Source organism: Musa acuminata, chromosome BXJ3-3, assembly GCF_036884655.1.
Source record: "Musa acuminata AAA Group cultivar baxijiao chromosome BXJ3-3, Cavendish_Baxijiao_AAA, whole genome shotgun sequence".
NCBI classification, from domain to species: Eukaryota; Viridiplantae; Streptophyta; class Magnoliopsida; order Zingiberales; family Musaceae; genus Musa; species Musa acuminata.
The window spans coordinates 10,133,668-10,156,996 of record NC_088351.1 but is presented as its reverse complement, the minus strand read 5'-3'; the positions used below and the strand labels follow the sequence as shown (position 1 = coordinate 10,156,996).

At 41.5% G+C, this 23,329-nt stretch overlaps 3 protein-coding genes and 1 long non-coding RNA gene across 4 annotated transcripts; 2 read left to right on the top strand and 2 right to left on the bottom strand.

The window, feature by feature from the left end:
* The first annotated feature begins 6,475 nt into the window (after positions 1 to 6,475).
* LOC135633328 (transcription factor IBH1-like 1) lies at positions 6,476 to 7,956 on the top strand. Its single transcript, XM_065142668.1, has 2 exons — positions 6,476 to 7,233; positions 7,361 to 7,956. The coding sequence occupies exons 1-2, from the start codon at positions 6,701 to 6,703 to the stop codon at positions 7,470 to 7,472; spliced, it is 645 nt and encodes a 214-aa protein (XP_064998740.1). The 5' UTR covers positions 6,476 to 6,700; the 3' UTR covers positions 7,473 to 7,956.
* A 7-nt stretch (positions 7,957 to 7,963) lies between these two features.
* On the bottom strand, positions 7,964 to 10,436 carry LOC135633329 (uncharacterized). Its single transcript, XR_010494963.1, has 2 exons — positions 10,257 to 10,436; positions 7,964 to 8,963 (listed from the first exon to the last, which is right to left on the bottom strand). It is a non-coding gene; the product is annotated as an uncharacterized LOC135633329 (long non-coding RNA).
* A 3,331-nt stretch (positions 10,437 to 13,767) lies between these two features.
* Positions 13,768 to 17,594, top strand: LOC135634006 (very-long-chain aldehyde decarbonylase GL1-2-like). The gene is made up of 11 exons (XM_065144112.1): positions 13,768 to 13,970; positions 14,042 to 14,256; positions 14,338 to 14,570; positions 14,675 to 14,894; positions 15,602 to 15,723; positions 15,873 to 16,129; positions 16,220 to 16,327; positions 16,438 to 16,644; positions 16,740 to 16,850; positions 16,932 to 17,105; positions 17,221 to 17,594. The coding sequence occupies exons 1-11, from the start codon at positions 13,920 to 13,922 to the stop codon at positions 17,374 to 17,376; spliced, it is 1,854 nt and encodes a 617-aa protein (XP_065000184.1). The 5' UTR covers positions 13,768 to 13,919; the 3' UTR covers positions 17,377 to 17,594.
* A 1,117-nt stretch (positions 17,595 to 18,711) lies between these two features.
* LOC103974365 (tetraspanin-7) lies at positions 18,712 to 22,389 on the bottom strand. The gene is made up of 2 exons (XM_009389174.3): positions 21,704 to 22,389; positions 18,712 to 19,295 (listed from the first exon to the last, which is right to left on the bottom strand). Exons 1-2 carry the CDS (start codon positions 22,202 to 22,204, stop codon positions 18,975 to 18,977), a joined length of 822 nt encoding a protein of 273 aa, XP_009387449.2. The 5' UTR covers positions 22,205 to 22,389; the 3' UTR covers positions 18,712 to 18,974.
* Between the last annotated feature and the right edge of the window lie 940 nt (positions 22,390 to 23,329).

Here is a 23,329-nt window from a genome sequence, read left to right as displayed (position 1 = left end):
GTCCATGATATGATGGCAGGCACCGCCGCCTCGACATGCATGCTCGGCCCAGATCTATCCAAGATGAGCCGTCCGTAAGGGAATGGACCGTCCTGATCTGGGTCACTTGCAGGAAGCGCAAGATACGGAGTTCTCGTACGGAGAAGAGAGCGATACAACAAAAGACGGACGGTCTCCTTTACGTATGTGTGGGAGAGCTACCGAGAACAGTCATGGAGTGGGGAGTTCATTGGGTCTCACCGGTTCTTCTTCACGAAGAACAGTCATGGAGAAGGCCCAAACTCATCCAGGCTTCGCCTGGGCCATTGGAAGCTGGCAATCTTAACTCGGTTTGATGCAACTCTACGTATATTGCACGGTTAATCATGGAACATAACAATCATTAAGACGGTGAAATTGGACTGGCCGAGCTGCAGGAATCAATGATTCGTGGGAGAGAGTGCACAGACTGAAGCAGGACAGGAAATCATGCTGGGAAATCAACGAATTGCAAACGTTTAGCTTTGCAAGGACACGTTTAGATATAACTTCGACATAAACTGCTCATAGGCTGCGGGAGACACTATCTTCTGCGTGTACTCATGGTAACTGTTAACACCCGGATTCCGATGTCTGCGTACATGAGACCGATGTAATCTGTCAATGTAAGGCAATATATTTCATATCTCTATGCATGTGACATGTCTACGTCAATGCAGCCAACTTAATGACTAAATGGTGCAGCAGAGAACAAGTTATGAATTGCAGAACAATGTCGACAGGTTGAGATCAGTAGATGGAAGTCAAACGGCTTGAAGTCAAACAGTGTACTGATTGATGCCATTGGGAAGCATTAGCATGAGTATTCTGACTGCACTGATCAAACAGAACGACTATGAAATGTTTGGGGTGGACGCTTGTGCTACTCTTTCTTGTCATCAGTGCAAGACTGTGAATCCATAGGCATTAAGGATCCCTGTCTTCGCTCGTAGAGTCGTAGGCTTGATGTATCGTTGATTGGGGTTGAATAATGGGAACTTCTCGGCAAAGTTTCTCCATCATATCTGAGTGGTTCTTCCACTGTCTGATGGGACTCACGTCTTATTCCGGCGAAGAAGATAAGTATCCGAGGTAGCCAGATGAACGTTCATATGAGAGTGCCTGAACATCGAGATCTCACCGGTCATTCTGCAAGATCTTGTGTAGCAGCTTGTGTTTCTGTTCCGGTCGTACGCCTCCATCTGGTTTTTTGATAAGACTGGATTATGATGACGACGACGACATTTCAAAGATGGGCACAGAAGCGGTCCAAGACGGCATTAGCCTCTCCCCACGAGTCTACGTTATCTTGGGTCAAGGAAACAGCGGCTGATACACGGAACGAACCGGTACGTCCTGCTCGACGAGTGCCGAGTCCGCTGTCTTCCATGTGCATGAGCATGAATGAATGACAGAGACTCTCAACCACACCATTAAGTGGATTCTCTCTCATTCCTCTCCTGTCTCTTTGGGCATACTGTTCCTTGCGGCTTAGGGGTATCCTATGTTCCATGGCCCAATCATATAAATATCCGCAATTGAGTCCAGTAACCAAGAATTAAAAAAAGTAAAGAGGGAAGCAGCAGCTTACGACTCTCTCGGACGGATCATGTTTGATGCCGAAGCTTCCATCTTCATCTCTGGTTTTGCTTTCCTCGCTGGTCCACTCCAACTCGAAAGAACACAAGTGACGATAAGTGAAACGCTTATCTTCCGAACCGTGTCTCAGTCTGCGAAAACCTAGAATATGCTGAAACAGGAAGAAGATGTCTTAACGCAGAGCTGGTGGATTCTGGCAGGCTCGAACAGAGTTAGCAGGACCAGATTCTATGGATAGTTGAGGTTCGAGTTGGATTACGCATGCCTGGTCCTACCTGCATCAAATGGCTCCGGATAGATACATGGAAGAATAAAGTTGATCCACAAGTCATATGTGGACAGGGTCTGCAGACACGAAACATCATGTGTGCAGGTTGGCTCACTTTCTCTTGCAGTGGTGACTGTGGGCTACTGCTTGTCAGCTCACATGCCCTCGATTCATGCGGACGGCCATGGCCCCATGTCCCCATGTGCCACCCTAGCTAGGGCTGATGGTCCGAAACGAAAGACGCAACTCCTTTGGACCATGGCTTCACTCATCCCCATCCACCATCTTCCTCTTCTCCCTCATACCTAGTATAAGACAGACTGCTTCATGTTCAGACGCAAACAGACACATGCTACTGCCTCAAAAGCTTGTTGAAACAGCACTTCGGTGTACATAGACAATAGCTCGATGGTGCGAGTTCATCCCACCAAATAGTTTCAAGTTGTCCTATTCGATCACGTTTGTGGAACCCTAATGTTTGGACCACTCATTTTTTGCCGTGGAAACAATATGGAGATAGCAGAGCTGAATCATGCTCATTAGGGTTCAGTTGTATCTGCTCAGACCGGACGTCGACAGCTTAGTGCAGTACAAACGCACCCAGAGGAGGCCTCACCATTGTATCATTTTAATTGGAAGGCTTTAGTTGGGACCATCACATCTGTACTGATATCTATGACCATCCGAGCAGGGACAGTGTCACAGGACCAACATACGGAGCTTCCTTGTAGCTGCAGGCAAAGAACAGTGCGTAGGACCTTGGGAAACCAGAAGGGTGAGCCTGTAAGGCTCGTCGACGTTTGGCAACATCAGGGCATGGATTCAGTGGACCATGCTGAATGCAGAGTCCACTACACCTTTCACCTTTCTGGTAAACTTGATCATGGGCATCCTTGTTTGTGGAAATTAAGGTTGTGCTGCACTCAACAATGAATGAATGGTTCAAGGATGGAAGGGATTCAGTGCGCTTGCTGCCTTCTGTATGGTAGATATACTTCTCTTGGATTTCGATTACAGATCGGTCGGTATCAAGTGTGTTAGTTGAAACATTGTGTTCCTTTGTTGTTTGGACCGCATCTTTTTCTTGTGACAACAGTGAATGAGCGAGCTACAATTCAACAATGTGAATTCTTCCCTTCAGATTTCAAAGTTCACCATGGCCCTATCCGCTGCTACACTTTGAATGCTTTGTGGGCGTACAAGCTCGTTTGGTCCACTTGCCCATGTGAGCCTGTGGCCACCCTCGCTGCTACCTATTTATATTTCATCCTTCACGCATGCGTGAACGCACTGAGGAGGCTATAGCTTGTCTTGCGTGGGTAGACCACTTGAAATGAAGAAGCCTTCGTCTTCTACAGGGGGAGCAGCAACGACAACAACAACAACAAGAAGAAGAAGAAGAAGAAGGACTGTGCCCCCCAGGGAGAAGGAAGACGGCCCGCATAACTCAGTGCAGGGAAAGCTCAGGAAGCTGGAAAGCATCATTCCTGGTCGCCAAGACGACAGCATCGAGGGGTTGCTCATGCGGACAGCCGAATACATATCCTTCTTGGAGCTGCAGGTTGATGTCCTCAAGAGTCTTTCTCATCTCTACGGCGTCTCTCCTCTCTAAATCCGATGTCTCTCTGCCGGAATCCCAGCTGTTGTTATCTGCGTGTAAATACTAAATGGCTGAGATCTTCCTTTTTCTTCTTGCGATAACATTACATGCTCTCAATATGTCACTCCCACTTTATGCCGGCGTTATAGCTGATCCAGCATGTACGTCCAAATCTATCTATGTATGTCTTCCACTTACCGGTGGCAGGAGATGTGTTATTTCCATGATCCGAGCTTGCAGAAACGCGAGAAGAGAAGCGAAACCACACGGTGGAAATCCATGAAGTGGAAGGAATCGATGCGAAAGTGACAAGAAACGCATGCATCTCGGTCTTCAAAGTGGCTTTGGATCCATTTTCCGCTTTCGTGAGGGAGAGGAGAACAAGGTGTCAATGGAAAAGGAAAGAAACTATTAACAGGTCAATTCTGCATTTAAGCTGCCACAAACATACATGCCTTTTATTAATTCCGCAAGACTTGCTTAATTCAGCTATACTAAATCATCCAACACTCCATCACATGCTTACGAGCTTGCAATACACATCACATACGTCTCCTCCTACTTAATAAAGTTATGGTCAAAAGTAGAATTCTATATAATCGTGGAAGCCTCTCAAAGATCTACGCGTAAGCTTACTATGGTTTGCCTGTCCAGAAAAGACTGAAGAGAAAGAAAACGAATCTAATGCAGCTCAATTAGAATGAATAACTGCACAGTGATCACAAGACAGCTTACTATGGCGTAGTGCATCATTATCAACATGAGATAAAGAGTAGATGAAACAACAATTCTCATGCCCAGCGACTCTTTTATCGATACATATCAATTATACTTTCTATTGCAGTTTGTACGTGATCATGATTTCCTGGTGTTTGAAAGCGATAAAGTTAGATATATTCCATTGACCGAGTTCTTTAGAAAAAGAAGAAGAAGATGAAAGCTTTGGATACTCCCATGCAGTGGCATCATAGTTGATATCAACACCTTGCTTTGTCCTCGAAATGATTTGTGAGCTTGGATCCCCCAAAAACCAAGTGCTATGAGACAAGATCCTAATCTCTGCAACGCATGCATTGGGCACGGAAAGCTGACACAAAGACTCCCATGTTTCCAGGGAATTAAAACAACATTAATCAGTCGTAGGTAGGCGAGCTATGTATATATATTCAAGTCATGGATATGTTCAGCTGCACAAAGAACATGATCCAAGAAAACAACTCTGAGAAGCCTGACGAATAAGAATTATTTTTCCAAAGGTGTTCCAGTTGAGGAGATAGGAAGAGAGGGGTCCCTCTGTCCTCAAATCCGGAGGGATGCATGCCTTTGTTGGGATAAAGAGGAGCCCATCCATGTGTGACCATGTGTTCGCGTGATTCGAGCACCCTAGCTGGGGCATATCATCCCGGGCAAACCCTAGGCACATTATATACCGCATGTATATATTATACACACGTATACGTATTATCTTCTCCATGAATCAAGCATAACATATCAAAGAATGTGACAGAAACATAAAAAAAATATTTTCCATCATATATAAATTTTTTTTGTGCTAAGTCTGTTTTTAGTCTAGTAAACTGATTTTATTACGTCGATTAATTTGAGATTATTCATCATGCTATTTTTAATATTAGTGGTATAAAGAAAGATAAAGCGAGACCTAAAAAGATTTCATCAGAAAATTATAAATATAATCGTTGCTTAATTTGTGTGCTAAGTTAGAATTATCGATTCAATATATATATATGTTATTATGTCATTAGGTTGATTGATTTCGATAAGACCGTTGATTCAAAAAGGATGCATCGACTGGTCACAATCGGTTCTGTGAGAAGAGTACAATTATACCTTTGCCCATGTGTTCTCTGATTCTAACTGCTACAACCAAGAATTTAAAGGCAATTGCAGCAGAACCAAATGAAAAGAAGATGGAGACTTGGAAATAAGAGCTCAAAATAGAAGAAGAAGAAGAAGAAGAAGAAGAAGAAAGAAGTTCAATTGATGGATCACTGGAAGTCCTTTTCTGATCGCCTATTGTTCCAGAGTAAACTGTCTCACCCATTAAATCTCTCACAAGTTAGACACAAACTGTTCATGTCCTCATGATCTCCATCCGCTTTGGGAGCACGAACTACGAGCTTTCGGTATCATCAAATCATGAGCATTCTTCCGAAGATAATGCGACAGCACTCACCACTGTTGTTGCCATCTAAATGAGCTCAGTCGGATCGTAATATTATTAACTGTTGGGATTGAGATTTCTAAAATCAGTCCTACGACGATAATAAATCTTAATACGAGAAAAAATCGAAAGAAAATGCTAATGATTAGAGTTTAGTTCTTCTATATATCTCTATGTTTTGATAGGTGAAAATATTAAATATCCTTTGGATGTTTTAGGTTTCTTTTTAAAATTAAAAAGGATGAAAGAAAAAAAATATAAATTTATTAAAATTTTAATAAAAAATATTCAAGGAGATTTATGTTTGAAAAAAATAACTCAAATATCTAATCTCACAAAAAAAAAATTTCCTCGCCAATATATATATATATATATATATATATATATATATATATGCATATAAATATAAATATAAAATGGGCGATGGTGAGGAGGTCAATAGGTTGGAACATATTAGGCATTGTCTTGGGGAACGGGACTTGGGCACCATGTGCATGCATGTGGTTTGTTTTCCGAGTAGGGCCACCATGGCTCTCTCCATGAGCTGCGAAGAGATTGGTCTCTTCCGGTGCTTCCCAGTGACTCACTCGATTCCCTTCCTTCCTTTTTGCCAAACACCATGTGAGACTCCCAACTCACACTCCCTACTCTTACGACCTATGTATGATAGGATGCATGATCCAATCTCACCCTTCGTGAAAGAATCATTTGCTTGGCCTCTACATATGTTACAAGTACAAAATTTGGTAGATGTATTTCTCTCTCTCTCTCTCTCTCTCTGAACCACACTTGTCTTCTACCCTCTGCTCTCTAATTTTCTCATCCTTTTGTCATTAATTCCACCAGCGTGAGATATCAAACGCCTATTGGAATAAAAAGTACATAGAGGTTCGTAAACAAAAACAATATCACGTGCAATGCCCTTAGCAGAACCTCTCTCTCTCTCTCTCTCATATTTTCCTTCCTTCCTCCTCCATATAAGCAATCCCTCGCCCTCGCTAACCTGTTAAGTTATTCCACTCGATCGATAACCATGCGAGCTTCTAGCCGGTTCAAGTCGGTCTTTCTCGAGCAAATGCTAATGGGCTTCCAACTATCTGGCTTTCCATGCAGGACCATGAGTCTCCGAGCGAGAATGGACGCCATCAAGCTCTCGGCCGACGTCGCCATGGCCGTCGCAAGAGGCAGCAGGAGATGGACACATGGCCTCATCGCACATCTGTCCAAGAAAGAAGACAACAAGTCCTTTCTCAAGTGTATCCTCGGGAAGCAGTATGAGAGGCTAACCATGCCGTGTTGTAGCTCGTGGAAGATCCAAAGATGCAAGACGATCTTGCGAAGGAGCTTCAGAGAGCGTTTCGGGAAGCAGAAGCCTGCGCAGGCATGTACTCTCGCGAGGAGTTTGGTGAAGAAGAGGGCGCAAGTACTCAAACGACTCGTGCCAGGCGGCAAGGCCATGGACGGCTACTCCTTGTTGGATGAAACGATGGACTACGTCGTCTGTCTTCAAGCTCAGGTTGATCTCATGCGGCACCTTCTCGGAGCCTTCGAAGCCTCGAAGCTCAGGTCTGTTCGCCACCCGATAATCCCTTTCTTTGGCCTCCTTTTGCATAGGTTTTGACGATGATATCTTTGTTGCATGTAATGTTTATGGTCCATGCAATTTGCTTCTTCACCCCTCTTCCCCACAAAGAGCTCAGACCAAAGGCACGTCGTCGCAAGGAAGAAAAGGTATGAAGGATGAGACAGATGGGAACAAGAAAGATCTCATCGAGCTGTGCATGCATCTGTCAGACAACGCATAGGAAGTGTGTTCATTTCTCTGAGGATTAATTACTCTCTAAGTGAAGGTCAAAACTGCTGAAGGAGGTCGTGTATGAATGAATACTCTTCTTCATGTCCAAGTCCGAGAGGCTTTAGTCTTTACCTACTGGTAATGTCAATGTGACCCACCCAACTATTGGAATTGTGAGGATTAAATGATTATTAATGGGTGCACGCGCAAACCAGATATGAAGGCCCATATGGCCGAGATCACTTCCACCGTGTTGCCCTTTAAGATTCCCCCCACCCCCCCCCCCCCACACACATTTTTTTTAACCTTTCATTTTGAAGCCAAGAAAGAAAACCTTTAAGATCCCCACACACACATTTTTTTTCCCCTTTCATTTCTAGCTTGGAAAGAATCATTTTGAAGCCAAGAAAAAAAAAAGAGCATGCTTCTTCATTTATAAAAACCTGAAATTTTGTTTAGGAAATCACTCTGAATTTTAAATTTTATGGTGACAAGACTGCATATATTAACCCCAAATTATTTAGGAAAGAAAACCAATAACATAATGTTAATAATAAACATCAAGCGCATTTGGACGGAGTTAAAATGCTTTCTTACTAAATATTTACTCTGATCACTTCACCAAGTTTGAGTCACCAACGGTAGATGCAGACAAGTCGAAGAACATAGTTTTCTTGTCCTTCATTTTCATCCACATGATGAATCCTTTTTATCTCAATTTTCCTGAAGATTACCAGAACTCATCAACGTCAGTACATCTAAAGCAAGCAGTAGCTGAAATTTTAAGAGATTTGTCAGGCAACTACTTACCACAACTTGCAGCTGCTCTCAGAAAGTAGAAATGCATTTGCTGGATGACTAAGACCAGATGAAGTTAATGCAAATAAAACTGTGTCCTTGTAATAAGGTTTTTTAGCAAATGCACAAAAAAAAAACAAAAAAAATCAAGGGCAAGCTATAAGGATCACCTTTGGCTGTTCTAGTGAGTATTGCTAAAAGCTGTGTACTTTCTGAAACTTTATAGATCGAAAGAGGACAAGATATTCACATAATTGCATCATTTCATTTGCGCCTCAGAGAAGTGCAACATGTAAGGATTCTGTTCGTATTCTATCTTATTTAGCACTGTCTACTTTCCTGTCATATTAACTTTATAAAGAGGAAAAGATTATTCATGTAACAAATGCAAGATCAAACTGGAAAAGTGAATGCGTAAGCTTAGAACCAGAAGGTCGCTTCCACAATTCCAATATGTTGTTGTTAGGAAGAGCAGTAGAGAAGCTCATGTGATTAAGTGCAGCAACATCTTTTTCGATCCTTACCTTTAGCCATATGCTGGAATGAGAGGCTTGCAAATGTAACCCCTACTAGCCGATAGCAGAAGCCATTACCTTCGATTACTCTTCTTTTGGTCAAAAACAATTTTGCATTAACAATTGAACCAGTTGAAAAAAAAGCTGTTCAAGCTTTTCCTGATGGAGCTTTTGCTGCAATGACCAATCTGACATCAAAAAGAAAAACATTTTATGACCGCATGATCAATTAAATCCCGTAATAGTTCAAGGATGAACAGTCCATTTAATGGCCATAATCGAAAATGGTTTGTTACTCACAAACCAAAATGAGTCAATCGGAATATAGAAATTGTAATATTTCTATTAACCAAGTTATCAAAATGTTACCAATCTCAATAATTTTCAGATTAGTTTATCAGTGATTATTAGCATACTACAAAATCCCGTGAGTAAACAGGAAAAGAGTTCACCTAGAAGTAAACTAAGAGTATAGCACAAAATAGAAAAATGGAATACTAAAAAATGTCAACGTGCCGAAAGAATAAATTGAGGAAAAATGTGACAAAGTAAAACATGAAGATTACCAAACATCTGAAATTCATCTTGAATATGACACTGTCAACAATAAATATTTTGCAAAAATATGATGTTGGGGGACTTCCACATAGAGGGATCTCCTGGTGGCAGGACAGATCATTTTCCATCATCATTGTGAAAGAATCCTGTAACATAGTTTAAGACCGCATGCCAAGATAAAGAAGTAGAAGAATATCTAACAATCCACAAAATTAGTACCGATCTTAGATACATGGATTGCCTGACTCTGCAATAGTCTGTGCCAATAAGTTAGTATGCTTCAACACAGTTCCAAAGTACATTCTCTCTCATATGATATGACTTGTGTTGACTTGAGCACTAATTCTATTTTGTCCATTTTATATGCATATCTGAGTTCAAGAAGGCAATCATAGAAGACTACATATTGGACAGCTCTATTACTACCAATTGTATCTCAGACTGAGATGAATATATTTTAGCATATTTTGCAACTTAATCAATAAAGGGGCCATTCAAGCCAATCTCAGACTATAGGGAGCAAAGTGGATGCTGCGAGGAAAATGCTTCATAAACCGGTTGTTCTACAGAAAAACATAGGAAAAGTCCAAAAAGGTTGTGGTTGATATGATAATTTAAGATGGTTTATCCACAGGTAAATAGGCTCTAACGATTATACATCAAATGAGGAAACAATTTGCAGCAACATGATTATACCAAATTAAATGTGCATGTTATCCAATGTTTATCTTGAGAAGTAACAAAGAACAAACAACAAGAAACTTGCAGAAAACAGAAAAGCGAACCATATATCAGATATCAGTTGACATCTTTCCACACATTCAATCCATGGCCGAATTCTAGTCTTTATAAGACCACACTGATGCTACCACTAAGTTCAAAGTAAAATGCGCTTAAAATCAAGAATCTTGCGGATTTCTTACCTCCTTCATGCCCCATTTCCACGTCTCGAAGCCGTTTCCGAGAAAAATATCATCGGTCGACCAAATTCAATCAAAATACAAAATTTTAGAGATCAACGGACAAAGCAGCAAAGACTTGCAAGCCAAACAAATATCGCACTGAATTGTCGAAAAGAAAAGGGGGGGGGGGGGGGGGGGGGGGGGGACTACGAACCCTAGATCAACCAATCAACCGATTCTTGAAATCATTTCCAGAAACATAGTCAGATCAACGGATTCCAATCAGCGCGCAAATTTCTCAGAGACGAACGGGCAAAGCAGCAAAGATTTACGATCAATCAAAACAGGGGCAAAAAGGAAGCACAGGGAACCCTATCTTCTTGGCGAGGGAGGGGGAGAATCGCCCAAACCACGAGCCCTGGATCAATCCGCGGAACAAATTTTGAGAACCCATGTTCAAAGAAAAACACTACCCGACCGATAACTTGAGCCAAAATGCAGATCTTTAGAGACAAACAGGCAAAGCATCAAAGATTTGCGGCCAAGCACTCGATGAATTCTGGAGAAAAAACAAGGATTCTGAAGAACAAGGCAAGCAAGCAGCACAGCGGTCAAAGGGAAGAGAGCGAATTATATTATTTACACGATATATATGTTATATCAATGATAAATATATTAAAATATACATCAGTGTAAGTATACTAAAATATGTTAATATACATTTATATTATACATCAATTTAACCATTGACTTAAGTTCGCTAATCTGAGGGCGAAATTATATATATATATATATATATATATATATATGTATATATGTATGTATGTATATATATATATAATCTGACTTTTTTTAATTTTTTTTATCTCTATTGGGTAAATAGATATAAACATCATTTACCCAAATCATACAAAATCCAAAAGTGATGTGAAGGCCAAATACTTTTATTATCTACCATGGCTTATAGAAGATCTGAACGTCGCCTACCTATCACAATTAAAGATTATATGTATCATTAAAAACAAAAATGAATACTCATAGTACTATGATGAATGTGATATGTCCAATGGCAAACAATATATATACATCTTGTAACTATTGTTATATATAATCATGAATTGCATGATCAATATTGTCGCCACCTCTAAGTGGTTGTCTCTATCTCTTGTCATCGAGGGCCCGTTGTTAGTCTTAGTAGAAGGAAAAAATATTGTTACAATTAAGCTTCCCTTACATATAACCCGTTACATTATATACCACTAGAGTTACAATAAAGAGTGTCACAACTATAAAAAATCTTATAATAATGAATTTGAATCAAATTAATTAAGATTAACATATATCACATCATATATCATTTCAATCCAAAATTTTAAGCTTCTAAGTTATGGGCCAAACTTAATATATGTTATATGAGTATCTCAATCATCAATAACATGAGATCTTTCATACACATGAATAATTTCAATAATAATTATCGTTATCACGAAGGAGAGAGATGAGAGCATGACAACGACCAACGGTGTAAAGGAGGATATAGTGGATGATAGCATGATTGGTGCGGAGCTCGAGCTCAAGGAGACCTGAGAAGCAAAGAGAGAAGATAGAGGAAGAGGGGTCATCGTCAATCCCATCATAAGCGTATGATTATAATCATCGAAAGTCGAAGCAACGATGCATTAGCCAAGAGAGTCGTAATGAGCAAAGAGCAAAGGCGAGATGAAATTTAAGTATATCATCTTTTATAAAATAAGAGATATTTTGCGAGAATAAACAGAGTGCCACGTTAAAAAAAACAAAACCTAATATTATTTTTAATTGAAAGAATATTCTCGATAAGATTTAGTTTACTGCTGACATGATAGTTTAATTTATCTATTTTGACAGAATATAGGTGACTATGGGCGACATGTATGCATATAGTTGATGTGATATCCAACCTAACCCTCATTAAACTTGGCCACATACGATTTGCTCCATCCATCGATCGGATCTTGACATTTATTGGACTAAACTTGAATATAAGACAATAAAATCCAGATTAAAATGCTTCATTCTTTTATTATTAATACTTCATTCCACCAAATCAATGCCACTCGTAGTGAGTCAAAGAATAGGAGGGCGGTCTACCTACCCGATAATGCTGTGCCAAAAGCACGTCATTAATCCCAAGGGTACCTTCGCTCCTCCTATCCTTGCCTTCACTTCGTCCTCTCATGGGTGGCAGAAGAGAAATCCACAATTAATGTCCCTTGTGCATTACTAAATTTCCCGTGACCGAATAATTCTCGATCCGCGTCACTTGTCATCTCCCTAATTGATGTCCAAATTAAATGCCATTCATTGATCTAATATAATCAATCAATAAAGCTCTCTCTAGAAATTAAATATATATATTAGATAGAGACTTTTTATTTATATATTTATATGCTATTTTTAAAGTAGGGTGAGACTCACGATATCGAATTAAAGTAAATTCATTGATGTGGATACGAGAAATCGATATATAATCTTTGAATTCTTCGGAGAAGATTCTTTTCATGCTTAATAATAATAATAATAATAATAATAATAATAATAATAATAATATACTCCATCATTTCTTTCAGATTTGGCTGCTCGCTATTCCTCAAACTCCCTCTGTGTGCATGAAGATTCAGTATGCCCTAAAAATGATTTGACGATATATCTAACGCTCAATGAATTATTCTCACTGTACAAGTCTTCAACTCTATAATTTGTAGGGAATGAATGCAAACTCTACTTACACTCTATCCAATATAGAATTAAAATAATCTTTTATTACATATTTCTTGTGGTTGGTAAGTTGAAGGTTAATGAATTAGGAACAGTATCAGAACTTACATTACGTGATGTCATGTTTTTCGATAATATATTTCGAAAAAATAGAAGAAAAAAAACCAGATAAGAGAATTGAGGTTTAGTTTGGCTCAAATGGAAGTTTTATTTCTTGTAGTTTATTTGGTCTGATAACTGTGACTGTATATAACAAGTGTTAGAATAGATCATATTAATTGTATTCTTTTGGTATCAAGATCATCTTCTCCCCTTCATTATCCAAGAGCATTAATCGATAGACTTCCACAAACCCAGAAGGGAGTCACAGTCTCAGCCCCAAGCCAATCCATCAAGCACTGGTGGCGACTGGAAGGGCGACTGGATACCCATTAAAGCAGCTGTAATGAGATGTGTGGGGTTCTGCGCTGAATCCAGAGCAACTTGTCTGCTTACCCTCGTGACATGTTTGGGGGATTGACTGTGACATATTGAATACGTTGTGGCTATCGAGGACACTCTTTAAACCACAGAATATGTAAAGAAGCCAAGCCAAGCCAAGCTTCGCAAAGCAACGAAGCTGCCAACTCTATGTGACCTCGGGTGCGTGCTTGGGAAACTCCACGTTTTACGGGATCTCCCTACTTAATACCTGCTCGCAAAGATCATTTCATCGGGTGTTTAGGTAGAATTCTTCACTTATATGTATAGAGAGAGAGAGAGAGAGAGAGAGAGAGAGAGAGAGAGAGAGAGACAAAGAGGTGCAACGGTGCATTACACAAGCTCTGTGGGAGAAAGAAAGAGAGAGAGAGAGAGAGAGAGAGAGAGAGGGAGAAAGGAGACCAACCCAAGCTTCTCTCTCCCTCTCTTGCCTACTTCGCAGAGGAAATGGGTGCCCCTTTATCTTCCTGGCCATGGGAGAACATGGGAAGCTACAAGGCAAGCATACTTCCCTCATGCATTCTTCAATGTGCTCGTCTCGGTACTTGGTTTAAGCGTTGGTCTTGCAGTACATGTTATACGGGCCTCTGGTCGCCAAGGCTGCTTGCGAATGGAGAGACGGGAGGTCAGTCGGGTGGTCGCTGCACCTTCTAATTCTCTTCGGCCTCAGGAGCCTCACGTACCAGCTCTGGTACTCCTTCACCAACATGCTCTTCTTCACCCGCAAGCGCCGGGTGATCAACGAAGGCGTCGACTTCAAGCAGATAGACAACGAATGGGACTGGTAGATTCTAAACCTCCAAGTTTCCTGCTTAGGTCAGCCGAAGTACTACTCTCTGCTTCTTTCTTCTTCCTCTTCGTCCAGGGATAATTTCCTCATCCTGCAAGCTCTCCTCGGATCCATGATCTCCCACCACGCCCCTCGTCTCGAGGAGCTCCCTATCTTGGGACTCCAAGGGTGCATCATCGCGCTGCTGCTCCATGTGGGCGTCTCAGAGCCTGTGTTCTACTTGGCGAACAGGTGGTTCCACAGCGGCTCCCTCTTCACCCACTACCACTCCATCCAACACGCCTCCCCCGTACCAACGCCGATGACAGGTAAAAGGGAAAGGCAACACAACACTGTGGCCACTGCCCCGTTTCCCGATACATTTAATGGCCATTAAGTGACGCTGTTGTCTTCTTCCCGCCCTCTGGACCAGCTGGGTTTGGCACGCCATTGGAGCACCTCGTGTTGGGCGCGGTTATGGCCGCCCCGCTGCTCGGCGCCTTCTTGATGGGATGTGGCTCGGTTGGGTTGGTGTACGGGTACGTCTTCGTCTTCGACTTCCTGAGGTGCATGGGATACAGCAACGTGGAGGTGTTCCCTGTTCGGCTGCTGCAGGCCCTGCCCTTCCTCAGATACCTCATTTACTCCCCTACGTAAGTCTTGTCGTCCCCTACCCTTCCCTCCAAATAATTTATGTCACTCACATGACCTTGCAATGACCGCGTACAATCCAAAGGAGAGCCTCCTCGTCTTCTATCTTAGGTTCTGTGCACTGTAATTTATGTCCGCTGTGGATGATCGTGCATTCAATGGTGCCATTTCTTTGTGCATAGAAACCAAAGAGATGAAACAGCTCCACTCGAGGATCTCTCGCCTCGTTGAAACAACCTGTACCGCTGAACCCCACAAATTTATGATCACCTGGGTATTCATGGACGCATCTTCTGCTTGGTTTTATGACCATGCAATTAGGTCGGGTGCGTATGTCCACATCTAGGAATGAGGGAATAGAAGAAACAACGATGGCTGTATTTGCTCTTTAATGCGCACATATGAAACAGCGTGATGACTGTGATATCATCATCATGCTGCGACCCACATGTTTCCTCCCCCCACCCCCACACTGCATGTACTGTTTTCCATTCAATTTGACCCACAGTGGACATGCACCGCCATCGAAGCCTTTGCGCGCAGTAATTTACTTGGGTAACAAGTCGTGGTTTCGAGTAAGAACCATTTCGATCTTTGATTACCTTTTTCACGAAGCAGCAAGTGTTGGATCCTCCAAAGGACATACGACTAAAAAGCGATACTGTAATTTGTCCTGGTTTTGAGATCATTTTTTTGTGTCATCTTGCAGATATCTGAGCCTCCACCACAAGGAGAAGAACTGCAACTTCTGCCTTTTCATGCCTCTTTTTGATCTACTCGGGAAGACAGTGAATAGCAGGACATGGGACTTGCAACGGGAGATTAGCGCAGGTGTGTGTTTCCATACATTTTTTCCAGTGCAAGATCTGAACATCGATGAGCATGTTTTCAACTCAGATCGGAGTGGATGTGAAGTGACAGGCATCGGCTCTTGTTTGTTGTCATGTTTCATGCCAAAGAAAACTGGTGTTGTCATGCAGGGAAGAACGACCGAGTCCCTGACTTCGTCTTCCTCGCGCACGTCGTCGATATCTTCTCCTCCGTGCACGTGCCCTTCGTGTTCCGATCGGCCTCCTCGATGCCGTTCTTCACCAACCCTCTGCTGTTCTTCCTTTGGCCGCTCGCTTTCTTCTCCATGCTCGTAATGTGGGCTCTGTCCAAGACATTCTTGCTGTCCTTCTACAACCTGAGAGGGCGGCTACACCAGACGTGGGTAGTCCCGAGATATGGATTTCAGGTGGTCGTCCGTCCCCAAGTGCTCCTCTCTTCTCCATTATGTTGTCATACGAAAACAAACCGAGCTGATCCATCATTCGATTGGTTGCAGTATTTCTTGCCATTCGCCAGGAAGGGCATCAATAACCAGATCGAACTGGCCATCCTGAGGGCAGATAAGATGGGAGTCAAAGTCCTCAGTCTCGCAGCACTGAACAAAGTCGATCTGTTTCACTTATTTCTACTGGAGTTCCTCTGTTTACTAGCTAGCTAACACGTTTGCCTTGACATTTCCATTTGCTAATTGAGTTGGCACAATATTGTCCATAGAATGAATCGCTTAACGGTGGCGGGACACTGTTCGTTAGCAAACATCCAGATCTAAGAGTTCGAGTCGTCCATGGCAACACCTTGACGGCAGCCGTGATGCTAAACGAAATCCCCAGGGATGCGAAGGAGGTGTTCCTGACAGGGGCCACATCCAAGCTTGGAAGAGCGATCGCACTGTATCTCTGCAGGAAGAACATCCGAGTTCTAGTGAGTTATTAGTTCATCGCCATTGGTTCATTGCATCGATAGGATGCAGAAATCTAATCTCTCGAGACTGATTCTCAACTGGATAACGTCGACAGATGCTGACTCTATCGGCCGAAAGATTTCTGAATATCCAGAAGGAGGCCCCGGCAGACTGCCAACACCATCTCGTGCAGGTCACCAAGTGCCAAGCAGCACAAAATTGCAAGGTGGAGAGACGAGAAGATGAGTGCACGAGGGGTTCGAATAATCCAACTTCTATTAGCTAACCAGCTCCGGTGTTGGTGCAGACATGGATCGTTGGCAAGTGGATGTCGCCGAGGGAGCAGCGATGGGCGCCGCCGGGCACGCACTTCCACCAGTTCGTGGTGCCTCCCATCATTGGCTTCAGGAGGGACTGCACCTATGGAAGCCTGGCAGCCATGAGGCTTCCCAAGGATGTCCAAGGTCTCGGATCGTGTGAGGTAGTGCAAACCTACTCATCGCCTGCGAAATGCAGATCGAAAGAGATAAAAGGAATTCAGTTCTTGGCTCCGCTGACCATCTTCCTTGTTTGGTGTTTGCTTGGCGATGGAACAGTACACGATGGAGCGAGGAGTGGTTCACGCCTGCCACGCCGGCGGAGTGGTTCATTACCTCGAAGGGTGGACTCACCACGAGGTGGGCGCCATCGACGTCGACCGCATCGACGTGGTGTGGAAAGCTGCACTGAAGCATGGCCTGACGCCGGTTTGAGGCGGAGGTGATGTCATCGAACGGCAGATTCGTGTTCCTTTGCTTTTCCGTACGTATTCCCTTCTCAGGATGACAGCAACGCTACGGCAGCTCTCGCATGTGGATGTTGCAACTGTAATCCAAGATTTCCGAGTTCGTAGTTGGCATCAACTCGTCAAATTCTTTTACATGTAGGTGTGGAACTTATCATCATAATAAAAGCAAGGCATGTTGTTGCATATGGTAGACTCGTGTTAGTGGAGGAAGGAGTCGTTCCCAGCTTACGAGACCTTCTCACTCACTGCACAGTCTTTAGCAACTGGCGCGGCGGCTTTAAACGGACTTCGCATGTGGACCAGGTCATGGGGCCCAGTAGTTTTCTTTTCTTTTTCTTTTTAGAGATGATGAATGAATAATTGAAATGACCTCAACATTATTATAGTAGTTTACTATTTGAAGTTTTTTTTACTATTCATACATAACCTCTTAAAAAATCACTAAAATAAAATTTTATTATTCACAACCTCTTTAATTTTATTTTTACTTACTTTTATCGTAACCTCCTCCACTTGTGCACTTTATTATTACCGACTTTCTTTATCAATTGACCCAGAAGTGTTTTTTTTTGGTTTATTACAAAATTACATAATTTTAAAAATATTAAAATTATTAGAAAAAACAACAAAACTATTTCTCATATTTTCTTTGATCTCTAGTTTGTCTCATTTTATTATTTATCTTCTTTTTTTTTTTATCATTTTATATCATTTTCGATGATTAAGAGGAGTAGAAATATATATATATATATATATATATATATATAGTAAATAGTAAGAAATTTTTTTAAAAAAATTATAAATTAGGATCATATATCTATTTACCAAAAAAAAAAACTTTAGGAACATTCATACTACTTAACGTGAGATTATAAATAAATAAAAAAGAAATACAAATAATGTCCTCATCGTACCTCATCGTTCATTATCAACTTCATATCATTCCATTTGTTTGTAATATTCTAACTTAATCCCATACCCAAAAAATCGATAATAAATCGAATGCATTCTGTGTATACTTAACTTGGATTTAAATATTATTATAGGTATGATTTTACAAACTGCTAATTTTGAACCTCCGACATAAAAAGTATCAGACTGTTTGAAGGCCATATCCCTTATCCTTGATGTCCCTACTGGGATTTGCTCCTATAAAGCCATCACTTGAACATGATTTTCGATGAAAGCAAAAAATACGGTCATATACCTACTCATATCTAATATTTGCCTAAAATCAATAAGCATCTTTTGTATGGGGAATAACCATAACAAAGATTATTTTGAAGGCGAACATCATGGCTAAAAGTAAAAGATTATCACATAGTCAACTCTGAAATAAGCAATAGTTCTCAACAGCAATCCATATGTCCAACCTAAAACCAGAAGATCAAGGTAGTGAAAACCTTGTCAAGTAGTAGTACCTGATAACGAAAAATGAAATCCCAGGCAGCAACCAAGAAATGTGTATATCAGAACACTCTCCTGCAATGGAAAGGAACTGACCAGGATATACAGAAAGGAACCAGGACTAGAGCAGCAGAAGGCAAGACGATGAGGAATTCTTCAAGGGTACGGTTTGTATCTCGGGTAAGCATTGTCCTGCCTGTTGTTCCTGAAGGCACAGCATCCAACAGAGTACACGACGACGAGGAAGATGAGGAAGATGATGTTAACAACAGCAACCTTCTTCCAGTCGTTCTTGATGTTGGCAAGGACCCCAGCCTTGCAAGACTGGCAATCGTAGCAGAGCATCGACTGGTCGTTCTGCCATGTGTTGCAGTCTGGATCTGGAATATCCGATGAATTGTAGCCAACGGGTTTAGTCCAGAAGGTTTCGTTCACATAGATGAAGTTGCAAGCTGTAGGAGGCTTGCAGCATCCAGACTGTCCAAACAAGAAAACATTATCTGAGTAGGAAAACAAGATGAAGATAATATCAACATATTGATTACCATCACATTTCATAATATGTTCTTTTTTTTTAAGCAAAACCTTTGAAAAGGTATCCTCATATGGGATGTGAACCTATTAAAAGCAGTTTAGTCAAGATCCTCTATCTTTACCATCAGAAGAGGTCTCATCTCTAAACTAGACTAGCAATACTTAAAGCTTAATGGGAATCTGCACATGGCAAGTTGCAGTTAAAACAAAAATCATCTGAATGCGTGTAGACTGATCACTTATATAATATTGCAATAGTCAGTACGGCAAACATTCAATTATATAATGGTGCTCAAATGTAGCGTTTATGAATAACAACACCAGGACACACTCACAAAGAAAGATCAAAGACAGAGACAAGAGTGCGCTAGCACCTCAACAAATTGAAAGCTTAAGATACCAACAGAAATGAAAAACTGTCAACAGCTGCAAAATAGACTTGGTGAACTTTATTTAACATTTGACTAATTTAAACAGCTTTCAAATCAATATGACGGTTTTGTGAATCAGTGTGCGGACAGATCAATATGGACAATCTGCAACAATAAATGTAAAATATACATCACAAGGAAACAACACCATACGAACACATAATGAACAGAATTTTATGAGCAACTAATATTTTTATCAGTTGCAAAAACCAAACATGTTAGGTATCAGGGACAAAGTAATAATGGTTCCATAGTTTGACGAACAATGAAAACCCACATGAGAAGTATTTGCTGTAATAGCAACCAAAGATATATAGCATTTTTTCCAAGTCCAAAGGTACTTCAATAGAAGTTTGCAAATTGTTTTGGCTGGGAGGAGAGATGACACTTCCTATACCCACATTGGCCGTAGCCTCTTGCACCAGATTTGTCTTGTTTTTTCCTATAGGGACGACGTATCAGCTATGTTTTTGAAAGTCTATTCTAAGTTGTCTTGCGAGTCATATTCAAAATAAAAGAAGAAGACAATAGAACGTTCTGACCTATGTTATGGTATTATGATGTCTGAATAGAGATAAAGATAATTTCTATTGCAAAATACGATCGACCGCAAAAATTAAAATACGAATAAAGATAATTTCTATTGCAAAATAGGCCAAATGAAGGAAAAGAAAATTACAAATAAAAAGAATAAGGAGGCTTCAGGTGGAGTCAAGAACAAGGAAGAAGTTGAAAATATGTCATACACCGAGTGTAGCTCTTTCAACTTCTTCCAGCAAATGATACTCTTGATTCAAGGGGCTGATTAAAAATGATCTTTCCCCATAGTTTTGCAATATGGATTTTAATAGCTCAATCAAAGTTTCCCAATCAAATCATTTGATTCAAACAAATGAATGCCATCAAAACAGAAAGCGACACTCTGATGAACTCGACAAGCATCTCAATAGGAAACCCTAATTTCAATGGACCATAATATAAACCATACAGAAAATCAAATGGTCCACGATAATTTGTGTATAGCTATTGCTTTTGAAAAAACTGATAATAAGTAATGATATACCAAGTAAAATCTTGCAGAAAAGAATAGTAAAATGAAATAAACAAACACAAGGAAGAAGAACATAGTTGCAAGTATGACTTGTACAATTAAGTAATTAAATTATAGGACCAAAATTAAAAACACCAATCTCGATGAACAGAAACCGTAGACGAGCGCCAACATTTTTCATTTTCTTCTTTTTCTCCCATCTCTACGGTTCTTTAGCTAATATCCAGAGTTTATCAGTTATGATCCCATACATATAATTCACCAATAATAAGTCATCTTGGTCAAACCCATATTTCAAGAACAAAATCTATATAGTGGAACTGCAGTACTAATAAAAAAAGGCGAGCATTTTAGATGCAAAAGAAAGAGAGACCGCCATGTCTCAAAGATCCCATATTCTTTAAAGACCTGTTCTTTGTGTGCCGAGAGAGAGAGAGAGAGAGAGAGAGAGAGAGAGAGAGAGAGAGAGAGAGAGAGAGAGAGAGAGAGAACCCGGATCTATGAAATCGGAAACATAGCTAGAGTAATCAAGAATGGATTATCATGGTAAGGTCATAAAAAAATGCTAGAACACTAGAATCAAGATAGAATGGGGAAAACAAAGTTTTAAGAAGCCCACTGTGATGCGGGTGGTTTCACGGGAAGGGGGAAAAGACTGGAGATCCAAGAAACCCAGATCTGGAAGATAGTATCTTTAGAAGACCAGAGACATTTCAACAAATGGACATCTTCAGAACCTTAACTTTCCACTGACAACAAGCAAAGGAACCCTAGAGTTATATAAGAATAATCAAGACGTTGATTAAAAGCAAGAATGAGGAGATTTTTCAGAGGGATTTTGTGGAATCAATCAGCAAGAGTGTGCAAACCTGGATGGGAGAGAGGTTATCGTTGATGAACTGCTCCCACGTCTGGTTGTTCTGCTGGAGGCTCTGGCAGACCTTGCCGTCCTGGAGGCAGCTCTTGAACCGCTTCCAGTTCTTGTTGTTCTCGACCCGCTTCTGGAGCCAGTTGGAGTAATCGCCGAGGCGGTACTCCTTGAACCCGCGGCCGGAGACGGCCTCGCCGGCGCCCTTGTTGGTGACGACGAAGGCGAAGACGGTGAAGCAGAAGAGCAGGACGATGAGGATGAACATGACGAAGAGGTAGAGCCAGAGAAGGCAGGAGTTACGGCAGCAGCCACCGACCACGCCGGCGAGGGAGACCAGCAGGAGGAAGACGCCGAGGGCGATGACGGGGCCCTGCAGGAACTTCTCGCAGTCCGTGGTGGCGCGCCTACCCAGCCATATGCCGGCGCTCAGGATGGGGATCGACAGCACGAAGGTGATGATGTTGAGCACCCCGATCATGTTATTGCTGCACCGAACCATCTTTGCCCCCTCTCTTTCTCTCTCTCTCTCTCTCTCTCTCTCCCTCTAACGTTGCTTCGGGATCCGAAACCGACGATGAAGAAGGGAAGAGTTGGTGGATGGAGAGAGACTACAGATAGTGTAGTGGAAGAGATGGGGAATATTTATAGGGGGAAGCAGGAGTTACGACTTAGGAAGGAAGAAAGGTTTGTGCCTTTCCGGGTGGGTTCCGAGTTCGGATCACCGAGTTAGGCAGCATCGGCTCTTCCGAGTGGTCTCCGAGTTGAAATGTTTGACGCGCCGCGGATACAAGAAGTCAGCTGGACAAAGGTCGGCAATGTGCTAACACACCCAGCCTAGCTAAGAGGTGGGCAAAAACTTTACGCGGTGCGTGTGTCCGAGGGGCCTGATTGGATGATGCTCTGGGTCCCAAGACTCATGATGATGTGTCGGGCCGAGAGGCGAGTGGTCGATGACGTATTTGCCCCTCCTCACTACGAGAAATGAAGATGGGTATCAATGTCAATTCAATTCATTTTGTTCGGGTTTAGACTTATTGAAACGAAAATTATTTTGAAGTATCTCGAAAAACCAAAATAATTTGGCACAAATATAATCCAGTTTCGGTGGGTCCCAAGGCCGGTCTCGGAGATGACTTGTAAGCCAGTCGAAACTGGCTGAGTCAGACTGGTTTGACCTCGGCCGACGATGAAGCCTAGCATGACCATTTGAGCCAGATTAGAATACTTTCTTTACTATTATCCTTCTTCGTTTCGCATCAAATTGGAATTTATCAGTAAAGATCGGCACCCATTAGTGTAATTGATTCCTTCAATTTGAAAGCCAAGTACAATTAAATTGTGGTCGAAATGTGAAGACGGTCTCCGGCGCTTGAAACCAGCTCGGTGCTCTCGCCGACCACAGAAACCAAAGTAGGTGATATATAATATTTTGGAAATAAATCGTTTCCTTAATTTATCTATTTATTTATTTATTTGGAAGAGGAGATGAGTCTTGACCGAAGTTTCGGAAGACACTGTCGGTTCTTTTCTCTTCCGGTTGCACTATATATATATATATATATATATGGGGTTGAGATTCATTTTAACTTATATGGGTTTAGTCATCGACCATTTAAGTTTTTAT